This window comes from Eubalaena glacialis, chromosome 2, assembly GCF_028564815.1.
Source record: "Eubalaena glacialis isolate mEubGla1 chromosome 2, mEubGla1.1.hap2.+ XY, whole genome shotgun sequence".
Taxonomy (NCBI): Eukaryota; Metazoa; Chordata; class Mammalia; order Artiodactyla; family Balaenidae; genus Eubalaena; species Eubalaena glacialis.
The window spans coordinates 70400685-70413125 of NC_083717.1; the positions used below are offsets into that span (position 1 = coordinate 70400685).

At 45.3% G+C, this 12441-nt stretch overlaps 1 protein-coding gene across 5 annotated transcripts in view; it reads right to left on the reverse strand.

The window, feature by feature from the left end:
- SLC24A1 (solute carrier family 24 member 1) overlaps positions 1 to 10863 on the reverse strand; it is a 31473-nt gene extending 20610 nt beyond the window's left edge. For all 5 annotated transcript variants that reach the window (XM_061180174.1, XM_061180175.1, XM_061180172.1 and 2 more), the window contains exon 1: positions 8847 to 10863. In XM_061180174.1, coding sequence (XP_061036157.1) covers positions 8847 to 10739 — 1893 coding nt within the window. In that variant the 5' untranslated portion in view covers positions 10740 to 10863. The remainder of the gene's footprint in view (positions 1 to 8846) is intronic.
- Positions 10864 to 12441: the final 1578 nt, after the last annotated feature.

Genomic DNA, 12441 nt, shown 5'->3' on the forward strand with positions numbered 1-12441 from the left:
ACAGACAAGGCTAGTATTATTATTGCTATTTTGGCAGATGACAAAACTGAGATGCAGAAAGATTCTGTGACTTTCCCACAATCACAACAATAGTGACAGAACCCCCGACCTCCTAATCTCTATTCAGAGGATTGTTTTTGTTGTTGTTTTTACTAAATCACATTTCTTTTCCCAAGCATAAATAAGGAAATGAAGTCAAATTTATATTTCCTAGTGGCTCTGTTTCATATTATTGGCATTTCAGGTAAATGGATATAAATGTTTGTTTACATTTGAGTGTGACTGATGGGTCACATATGGGTAGCGGTACCAGCAAGTAGGTGCTTTTAGAGTATGCCCTTATTACAAACACATTCCCACATCCACCTCTCAGACTACACCAATCATCCTCCTCTTTCTTCAGCCCCACCATCCCCACCTTCTCCCTCTCCTCATGAAAATTAACCAGAGGGCTGAAGAAACCAAAGAAGATGTCTTCATGCCAGCCAAACCCCCAACACCTGTGATGCATCTTGATGAGGATGAGCAACAGGATCCCCTGCAGCCAGCCGTTCACGGGAACCTGTGGTGGCGAACAGGGCGACCCTTCAGGGGGCTTGTCCTCCTGACCTCCAATTCCTATCTCCCACGGATGTAGCAGTTAATCATTGACCTCTCCCTTTCTAGACCACCCACGACACAGTTCCTGAACTGCACATTCTGGTCTGTGTGTTTTTTTAAACATTCATTCAACAAAGATTTACTGAATCCCTGGTTGAGTCCTACCTTCACTGAATACAGTCTAGCACCCTGATCCACTCACCTATCTAGGCTGGAAACCCAAAAGCCTACCCAAATTCCTCCTCGTTTCCTCACAGCTCATCTACAACTAACAGTCAGATCTAGTTCCTGAAAATCCTCAAATTTGGCCTCATTTCTCTATTCTCCTGCCTACAATCCTGCAACAGCCTCCTGACTCCTGGACTGTTCCTCTTCTGGTTCCTCATTCACTCTTCAGCCAGAGTGATTTTCTAAGCAAAGCACATCATGTCCCCCCCCTGCACCCTGGGGGCTCAGTGTCCTCAGGAGGGAGTCCACACTCCTTAGCTGAGCATATTGCAGCCTCCTGCTTACCTCCAGTTCAGTGCTGTCCCATAGCAATAGAACGCAAGCCACACATGCAATTTTAATTTTCAGTAGCCACGTTTTTAAACAGTAAAAGAAACAGGTGAAATTAATTTTCATAATGTACTTTATTTAACCCAATATATCAGAATTATAATTCAACATGTAATTAATATAAAAATATCAATGAGCTATTCTACCTTTTTTCTCATACTAACCCTTTGAAACCCAATGTATATTTCATACTTACAGCACATCTCAATTCAGACTAGCCCCATTTCAAGAGCTCAGTAGCTACATGTAGCTAGTGGCTCCCATACTGGACAGCGCAGCTATAGTCTCATCACCCTCTCTCATTCCCCTGGCCTTTACACATGCCTAGGAGACTCCTATCCCTTCTTCAGTCAGTCAACCCCTGCTTGTCCTTCAGGATTCAGCTAAGCATCACCTCCCCTAGGAAGCCTTCCCTGACTTTTGTTGAGATGTCCACTCTCGGCAGTGCTAAATCCCTCTGCACTTACCTATATCATTACACATGATATGGTAAATATTACTTTTACTTTTCTGTCTTCCCCACTAAGGGGGATTTACCACAGAGCTGATGAAGCTTAAACTTCAGGGCCCATCTCTCCCCTCACAAACCCTTTCTGAGGCCTCATATTTAATTTTGCAGCAATAGTTTTATATTCCTTTTCTTAAAGAGTGTCAGACCCCACAAAACCTGGATCAACTCCTGCTCCTCTGCGAGGTTGAGCCCCTTGAGGGCTGCCTTAATTCTCACTGTATCTCCAGACCCTACACAGGTTTCATACAAAGAGATTCCATAAATGTTTGCCAAATGAATGAACATCAGAGTTCTTTGGGGCTTAATCCTAATCTCTCTCTCTCTTTCAGAGTAGCATCAGCTGGTCCTTGATTTTAATAATCATACATTTACTGGCGATTCACAAATCTCTATTTCCAGCCCTGACCTTGTTCATAAGCTTTCAGCCCATTTGTGCAACTGTCTCGTAGACATATCCACTTGGAGGTGACATAAACACTCAAACTCACCATTCCAGAGCAGGAACTTTTGAGTCTTCCTAAACCTGTTCTTCCTGTAGTCTTCCTTTTCTCACTAGATGGCGCCACCATCCACCCTGCTGCTCAAGTGAAAAACCTTGACTTCCACTCACCCTCCACATCCACACCATCACCAAATCCAGACAATTCTGCCTTCAAAATATCTCTCAAAGATACACACACACACACACACACACACGTGCACACACGCTGGATGCCCACAACAGCCTCCTAACTGGACTCCCTACTTCCACCCTTGCACACCTACCATTCATTTTGTACACAGCAGTTAGGGAGTGACCTTTTAACTATGACTCCTCATTACATCATTTCCCATTGAACTTCAAATAAAATCCAAACTCCGTATCTAATCCACAAGGCTCTGAGGAAGCAGCTCTCATCCCCGCCTCTAGTGTTATCCTGTACCACTCTCCCCTTACTCACTATACTGGCCTCCAGTTCTTTCCTCTAGTGCACCAAGGTCCTTCCCTGCTCTGAGCCTTTGCAAATGCTGTTTCCTCTTCTTCCCCTATGGAGCATGGGGAAGAATTCCAGAAGAATTCTCATGGAACTCTACTTGGACTGTCTACCTGAACTTCTCCTCCTCCAGGAGGACTCCCCTGCTCTCCCTCGCTAAAGGGGGCCCACTACCTACAGTCACTCTCCATCACATACACTGTTTCCTTCACAGCACTTTTCATACTCAGAAATATGTTATTCTACTTGTTTATCATCCATATGCCCACTCCCCCACACTAAAACATTTTGTTAGTTTTATATTTCCAATTTATTCAGGTAGCAGAGCATCTAGAAATCATGCTGTTATTTGTAGAACACCATGAATATCTAATTTCATATTTAATCTCATCCCATACACTAGGAAAAAAGATTACTCTGTTGTATGCATAACAGAATATGTAAAATCTCTTACAAGCATACACACATCCATGGAAACAACACGTTATTCTACCAGGCATGATCAGATGTTTGAGTTTTTCTGTTAATATTTGTTTGTTTCTTATGCACTCATTTTGTCATCTGCTAGCACCCACCAGCAGATGAATGCTGAAAGCTTAAGAAAATTTTATGAAGAAAAGAAGCCTTTACACTGAGAATTTGATTCTTACCATATTTTCCTGACAACTGGAGGGAAGCTATTATTTAAGAAGTTAGGTAATTCCCTGGACTCCACACTCTCACTGCCGAGGGCCCGGGTTTGATCCCTGGCCAGGGAACTCAGATCCCACAAGCTGCGTGGTACGGCCAAAAAAAAAAAAAAAAAAAAAGGAGGGAACCCCTCAGCCTAGCTAGGATGAGTTCTTTGGGAGCAAAGTCGATTCCCTGCAGGCTAGTAAGGTCAGGCCCACAGAGGCAGGAAGGGCCCTGGTGGCTGCTTCCTGTCCAGCACCCCTGTCTCCACAGCAGATAGCTGGCTGTCTGGCAGTACAGGTCACTGGAGTAAATGTTAACCCTGACAGGAAAGGGACGACTGGTTCCTAAGGAGGCACCAGGTTTGTCTGCTTGGGGTTTCTGTTGGTTGGTTTAATAAAAAACCCTGCCAAGAAGAAAATAGCCTGCAATGCACTTAAGAAAGAATGGCAGACTTCTTCCTGGAGTTTCACATTCTGAAGTATTCCTGTGGGCTGAATGTGGATATGGGGTTTCCAAAGGAGCCCGGACCAGTCTCATTCCCCACCTTGCATCCCTTTTCACCACTGGTGCCCCACAGGGCTGTCTTGCCCATCAGCATCTCATGCAGATGGCCAGTTATTTCTAGCTAAGCTTGTAGCTCTCTCTATAAAGAAGGTCCCATCATCCTTCAAATACAAATAAGGCTTTTCGGCCAGGCTAGAGCCTCAACTTTGGCTTTCTGCAACTATGCACGGTCAAGGAAGGTCAAATATTTATCATTTGGGGCCAGAACAAATAACACCAAGAGCTTTAAAACCAGGTAAAAAAGTTTCAGAGCAAGCTAAGTTAGACTGTGTTGATAACTATGCAAACATTTACCATTTCTAGGCTTCCCTGGTGGCACAGTGGTTAAGAATCTGCCTGCCAATGCAGGGGACGCGGGTTCGAGCCCTGGTCCGGGAAGATCCCACATGCTGCGGAGCAACTAAGCCCGTGCACCACAACTACTGAGCCTGCGCTCTAGAGCCCATGAGCCACAACTACTGAAGCCCGCACGCCTAGAGCCCATGCTCTGCAACAAGAGAAGCCACCACAATGAGAAGCCCGCGCACTGCAACGAAGAGTAGCCCCCACTTGCCGCAACTAGAGAAAGCCACGCGCAGCAACAAAGACCCAACGCAGCCAAAAATAAATAAATTAAATAAGTAAATTAAAACTAAATAAATTAATATATCTTTTAAAAAAAAAAAACCAAACATTTACCATTACTTCATTGGGTTCATAAAAGGCATCCTCAAACCAATACATGTCAGTTTGACAATGTTGTCTGAAATATTTTTAGCTTTGAATTTCTTTTTTTTTTTTGCAGCCAGTGTCAAAAGAAAGACTCTAAAATAGTTACTATGTGTCTATGTTCAATGATACATCTTTTTTTCTTTTCTGAAAATACTCTTAAGTAAATTCTGATTAGAATTATTCACAAAAAAAACTTTATCCTGGTTCTAGATTACCAGAGCAGAATAAAAAGTAAAGTGAAAGGTCCTCCAGCTGAGAAACTCCACAGATATCAGTTGGGTGAATATTTGATATGAAAATGAATCATTCTCTGCTGATCTTACATCTCCAAGTTGTTCAGGTAGGAGAACACCTGCGATTATGTTGCTTAGTAAAACACCACAGGGGTATTCCTATTCGTTTACTTATTGTCTGTGGCTGCTGTCATGCTACAACAGAGTTGAGTAGTTGTGATAGAGACTATATGGCCTGCAGAGCCTAAAATATTTACTGTCTGGCCCTTTACAGTAAAAGTCTGCCAACCCCTGCACTAGTCCATCCCATTCGCTTTACAGATGAGCAGCGTGAGACCTCGAAGAAAAGCAAAGTGACTTTGTAGCACTTTGCACAGTGTTCCCTTTATCAGTTACTTTTGTCTATGCCTGTCCCTTCTACTGGAAGGGACATGATCTTTTTACTTCCCACACTGCTTTTCATTTAAGTGCTTAATAATATAGGTTTGTGGAGTTGCACTGACTTGCCGAGGATAACAGGGATAGTTAGCCATGGATACTGGGTTAAAACCCAGATGAATGGATTCATAAACTGGTGATAAGGACCACCAACTAGCTGTGTAACTTTGGCAGAGTTAATTATCCTCTCTGAGCCTCAGAGTCTCCTCATCTGCAAAACGGCAATAACAATTTATTCTTGCAGGTTTTTTTTTTTTTCTTTTTTGGCCACACCGCGGGTTTTGGGGGATCTCAGTTCCCTGATGAGGGCTTGAACCTGGGCCACAGCAGTGAAAGCCCAGAATCCTAACCACTAGGCAACCAGGGAACTCCCCTCCTGCAGGGGTTTTATGAGAAATTGTCGAGATAATGTACGTATGTCATAGGCCCTCCACAAGTATGGATTCTCTCCCTTACTCCTTTTTCTCTATACACTGGAGACCCTGACCTGTTAGAGTTCCCTGAGGAAACCACCCAATACTTGTGGAGCTTCTGCTTTAGGGATGAGACGTTGGGCTCAGCCCTTTGGGAGATATAAAGATTATTTCCCCCATTTAGTGGCAATGATGAGCCTAACACTGTGGCCGCACCTCACCCCAGGCTGCCAACAGAGGAAGGGGGAGGCCCAAGCGTCTTTCCTGTTCCTGTTTCCCTCCAAGAAGAAGCTGGCTCCCACTGCCCTCTAATTGTCTTCCCCCTGCTTAAACTTCCTGAGCACTTGTGGCTTTGATTTCTCCCCAGCCCTCCTCCTTGACTCCCTACCACTCGGTCTGGCCTTTCCCCACTTCTCTCTTACTTCCTCACCTTTGGGTGTGTGGCTGACTGAATAAGCCCAGTTTCCCTGACCCCCTGCCTTCTCAAGGAGAAGCTCAAAGAAGGAACCCATTAGTCAGGGAAGAGGTGTGAACTGATAGGTCAGTGTGAGTGAGTGAGTGAGTAAGCAAGGCATGTTCATTTTCATAAAGTTTCATAGTTAAAGTAAGATAATTTGCAGAGGTGAGTACACATTCTTGCATAAATCACAAAAATGAATACCAACACAGTTTACTAGATCAAAGACTGGATTTTCAGAGAACTGCTTCAAGAATTCAAACAGAATGGCTTGCCTCAGTCTGTCAGTGAAGTACAGGATAATTTACCTCCCTCGAACAAGATCATAGGTCTTGGGGCAGCCAAACACAGACAGAATGATATAAGCAAAGGCAGTTACCGCTCTCTCTGGCTATAAGAAACCTGGGGTGAAACTCCAAATCCAGATGTTTTTAAAAATCACTTCAAAATAGCTACAGTTTTTAAATTATTTGGACTAATTTTTAGAAGGCAGTTGTTAGTGCTGCAAAGTCCTAACTACAGGTTTTCAATTTTAAATAAATATAAATTTACTTTCAAGGACAGCCAGTATTTCAACCTGTTTTTTTTTTAATAATGCTGTTAATTAAAATTCATACTGGATCTATTTCAATAAATAGATATGAACAGTTGTAATCAGCACTGCTCTCACTGGTTGGCAAAGAGCTGCTACTAAAGGCCTTGAAGAATCTTTTAAGTTACAAATTCTCTTTTGAAATCATGATTATGCTTTACTTGCTTGGCAAGCTTTGCTCTGATGGTCTAGTTCTGACAAAATTGAAAATTGAGAATTTGCAGAGTTTAAATAAAAACAGAATTACTATGAAGGACTGGGAGGCAAGTCAAGAGGCATTTTGATGTGGACCATTTTTAAAGTCTTTTTTGAATTTGTTACAATATTGCCTCTGTTTTACATTTTGGCCTTTTGGCCACGAGGCATGTGGGATCCTAGCTCCCCGACCAGGAATCAAACCCGCACCCCCTACATTGGAAGGTGAATCTTAACCACTGGCCCGCCAGGTAAGTCCCAATTTTGAAAACTGCTGGCCTAATGTATACCAAGGCATTAGATACTTTCTCAGAGAATAGTACCAGACTTCAGGGCCACCCTCAGCAAAGCCTGCCCTGAGAACTTCAGGAGGAGGGAGGGCCCTGTTTCCTCATATTAAATGAGGTAATGCTCTGAGCCTCCCTTTCTTTTTTAAGCCTCTGGCTTCTTAGAGCAGTCATCTGGAGGGAAATAGTACTGAATGGGGAGTTAGGATACTGGGTTCCCATTCCAGTATGGATACCTTCTGGCTGTCCAACCCTGGGCAGGATATTTCTCCTTTTTGGGCCATCTGCAAAAATGTACTAATTGGAGGTCGGCTGACCAGATCAGACAGCAGCTGTGCTGGGCCTGACAGAACGGAACTCATTTCGACACAAGACACTATCAATGAATGTTACCGCTAAACAGAACATTTGCATGATTAGTTGGACTCTTCTATTTCCGCCAGAGATGGGAAAGGACCTGTCCAAGGTCACACAGTTAGAGGCAGAATTGGATTAGAACCCAGGTCTCCTGACTCTCAGTTCTATGCTCTGAACACCACACATACCTCAGAAGTCCTAAAGGAAGTACATTTCATCTCCTTGTATCACACATCTCTGAGACATGTTGCTGAGTTTGGTCTCCATCCTGCCCACTCATCAAAACTGCACTGGATTAAGCAGCTAAGTCCTTCCACTCTTTGCATGCAAAATTCTGTTCACACTAGTGGCCTGAGATCTGAAACAGGCAGGCTATGAACCAACCTTTGCCCAAACTCACCCTTTAGGAGCATGAGAGAAATGGGGGTCTGTGTTCCCTAGGGTACCCTCACTTCGGAGTCTCAAGGAACAAAAAACTTGGGGATGAATTTTTAGAGATCACTTCCCCAATTAAATTTCACTATCCAGATTATTGAATCATGCAATGAATTTAGCAGGAAGGTCCCTCACAGGGGCAGAGAAATTCTTGGAAAGGAACTGTGGAGTCAGAAGAATGCCCCAGAGTTGGAGCTCTCAGTCTCCAGTCAGCACAGAGAAAGGGCTCTGCACCCAGGGCTGGCTTGTCAGTGGATGAGTGGAGCTCCCATCTTCAATATTTTAAAAACAAAACAAAACTCAAAAAGCCTCCTCCTTCTCAGACCCTAACCAAACTAGCAGCCCCTCCAGGTCTGGAATGTGAACAAACAGGATTAAATGAAAGTGAGGGTGCTAGATAAACCCTACACACCATGCCCATTTTATCATTTTTCCCTGCCTGATATCTCCTTGGACATTCTCCAAAGCCCAGCTCAAATGTCATTTCTGAAGGCCCAATCAGAACAACCCAGGTTCATCCTGGCTCCACCATCTATTTGCTGTGTGACCTTGAACAAGTGGTTTAACTTCATTAGGCCTCAGTTTCTTCCCCTGCCAATGGGGGATCCTAATAATAACCATTTTATAGGACGATTAAGGGCTGACCCAAGGTCACTCCTGCAAAAGCCCCAGCATAGTGCCTGGCAGAGAACAGGACTCTATAAATATTGAATGAATTGCAAGGGAACCAGAACACTAACTCATCTCTTGAGGTCTGACCTAGCACTTTCCATTCTTCAGTCCCTGGCTTTCCCCCACCCTTTTCCCCAAAAGGGGGTAGAGAAGCCTGAGCCAACCTGTTCTTACCTTGCTAAGGTCCCCTAGGGCCATGACCTTGGCCACTGGCCTCTTGCTGAGTTGCTCCTTCACCCAGAGCTCAAGCTGTTTGTTCCACTTCATGGTGAACACATAGAGGGCATAGGCCAGCAGAAGCAGCAGGCTCTCCCACCAGACAATGAGGTTATCCAGGAAGAAGAGGATGAGCATCATTAGGTCAAGGATGTAGAAGGTGATGTCACGGAACAAGGGCCACCAGGTGAGGTTGAGGATCTCCCGGGAGAAGAGGGCACAAGTGCCAATGACAAAGAGGATGTTGAACACCGCAGAGCCCACTATGGTGCCGATGCCCACATTGCTATGGGAGATGAAGATGCCGATGAGGGAGGTGAAGAGTTCGGGGGCAGAGCCTCCAGCAGCCATGAACGTAGCACCTGCCACATCCTCAGAGATCTGCAGCTTGTCTGTGATGACACCCAGGGCTGGGACAAAGTACTCGTCACAAACGATGGCCAAGGCTACAAACACATACAGCATGCCAAAGATGTGCAGGACCACCCAGCCCTGCCTCCGCTCCTTCACACTGAACAGGTCTCGGGGGTACTCTGCCTTGGGGTGGAGGTCTGGCTGCCCAGAAGGCAGTACTGAGAGACTGGGAGCCTCTGGCATCCCAGCTGTTGTCAGACTTGGGGAGGGGACAGTGGGCAAGACTGGGACTGGCTCCACAACCACACAGTGATGGACCTGAGTGGTCGGATTTGCCCTGACCCTGGGAGTTGCTGGAGTGGTGGGTGCTGGGGAAGGGTTCTTCACCAGCCCCCAGAAGGTGGCTGAGGATATTCCAACAGTTGGTGCACTGGTTCTGGACGAGGGATTCCTAGTCTTCCACGCAGCAGTAGAGGCTTTGGTTTCTGCTGGGCTGCTGCCTGTCGTGATGCTTACTGTCACCTGCCCCTCAGAGATGGCTGCAGTGTGCTCCAGGACTGTTCCTTGGGGTGTTGTCAGGTTGTTTTTTCCCACTAACCCCCGGTGGTTGGTTGAGCTATTATTGTCCACTCTTCTGGGGGTAGTTAGGGTCTTCTCTTCTACCACATTCCTCGGAGAAGTCAAGATGTCTGTTTCTAAGTCATTTATCAGTAAGGGTGGGGCGTTATCAGTTACTCCCTTGAGAGGAGTTGGGGTGGTTTCCTCCACTACTCTCTTGGAAGGGTTGGTCTCCAGTATTTTGTTGGTTGTCATAATTTCACTGTCTTTCACTGTTGCTCTGGGGGTGATCCCATGGCTCCTGGTCATTGTCATGAATGTGGATGGGGCGTAACTGGTCACCATCCTACCAAGTGGGGATGGGGTGTATTTCCTCACCTTTCCCCTGGCTTGAGTTAGGCGGTAGCTCTTCACTGCTCCCCTGGGTGTTGCTGGGGTGTAATTATTTACTGCTGGTCTGCCTGAAGTTGGAGGGTAGTGATTCAGTGCTCCACTGGGTGTGGCTGGGGTGTCTTCCTTCACTTTTTCTGTGCGGGCTGCTGCTAGGCTGTCGCTGCTCTTGGGTGTGGCTGGAATGACGTTGGCTGTTCTTCTAGGTATACTGGGGGTGTTCTCCATTGTTACACCAGGTGTTGTTCCATCTCTGCCCACTGTGGCTTGGGGTGCCCATGTCTCAACCTCCATTTCAGAGCTAGATTTTGGAGGGTCACTGCTCACCATCATCATCTCATTGTTGGAAAGGTCCCGGCTGGCTAGTTTTACAGGCTGTTGGGAAGAGACTGCTGCCCACAGTGAGGGGAGCCCCCGGGGGCTCCTCAGGTACTGGTAGGTGGAACCCATGATCAGCATTCCCAATAGGAAGAGGAGGCGCCTCCAATGAAACCGCTTTGGCAAGAGTAACCGCCTCTCCTGTGCCCCCATCCTGATCAATTTCCCCATGATGGCCAGTTATGCCTGGTTACAGAAGGCCTCTCATTCTGTCCACTGAAAGATGGGGGCTGCTCTGGGATTCAGATTAGAAATCAGAGAAGATTCCTCCATGAAGCCCAGCCAGGGGGTAGCCACAAACCTAGAAAGAAAAAAAAAAAGAAGAGGTTATTTGCTCCTAAAAGGAGAGCTGGGATCCACCAAACCCTCATCTGGAAGAGTGACTATTCACACAGGGGCCTTTGTAGTGAAAGGCAGTTGTTTCTGCTGGAACAAAACAACCCCTGCCCCCTGCTCCAGGGGGCAATGTCTGCTCATGGGAAAAAGAGCATCTTGGGGTCCTCTTTGCTGTGTAGGCATGCCAGCAGCCCAGGTTCCTGAGCTGAGTCTACCCAGCCCTCCTTGGGATCCTTGCAAGAGGTCTGCCCACACTCCACAGGTCCAGCCAGAGTTGCTGGGAGCTCAGTCATCTGTAGCTGGTGCCCCAGGCCACAAATCTCACCTTATCCAAGGCAAATGGGAAGTAAGGAGATATGATTTTAAGCTTTAGACAGAAAGGGGCAGTAGTGGAAAGCAGTGCAAGGCTCTATGTGTTTTTACTGGACTGATTTTAAAATGATTCCACCATCATTCAGAGAGGACAAAGCTTAAAATTTAACGTCATGAAGCTTCCCAGACAGTGTGTGGTGTCATGGGAGGAACATGGGGAATAGAGTCAAAGGCTGGGTCCCCAGATCTGCTGCTTACTAGCTGTGTCACCCTGGACAGGCTGAACCTCAGTGCTTCATCTGTAAAATGGGCATGATAACATATGCACTGATGATGCAAAGATTATCTCTGAAAGGACATCTGGAAAAGGGAAACTAAGGGTCAGGGATCAGAGGGAGACTTACTTTTCAGTATATCCTATTGTTCAGTCTAACTGTTTAACCTTTTTATCATGTGCATGTTATAATATTTTAAATTTAATTTCATAGAAATAATAATAGTAATAACAATACCGATCTACGTAAATAGTAATAACAATACCTATGTCACAGGAATGTTGGGAGAGTAAAAACACATCCGGTCTGGGAAAAGCATTGTACAGAATCAATGCCCCATAGGGGTTAATTTTACGTAAGGACTCAGGAGGGAAAAACATTTAAGGTCCTCAAAGAATTCTCAATTTATAAAGAAGGGCAGAGAAGCCCAGCCCAACTAAATATGAAATCTCTAATCAATGTCCACAGGTTATTACAAAACAATAACTAGAAATGATCAGTTTTGCATATGAAGTGATATATTACAAGTTAGATGAATAACCCATAGAATCTTAGGTCATTAAAGGTGGAAAGAATTACTGACACTGTTTAATGCAACTCCCCATTTCAGACATGAAGAAACTGAGGTCCAGAGAGATGTGACTTGCTCAACATCACACAGCTAGTGAGCAGGAGTGCAGATGAGCTTTCTAATGTCCCAGTCTTTCCAGCATACCACACTAATTAGCAATGCAAATACAATTGTCTTAAAAAGCAAAAGAGGGGAAAGCAAAATAAGTATGGAATTAGTGAATTTCCTTCTTTGTCCTTGATTCCTATCATTGTCTTTCCACCATCTCCCTGTCTACCCTAACCCTCGCCATATACTCAACACTCTGAATCTCCAAAAGAAACTTTGGAGAGTATCTCTTTCTGGTGTGCCAGTGTTATATAACAGAGCTGAGCTGGCA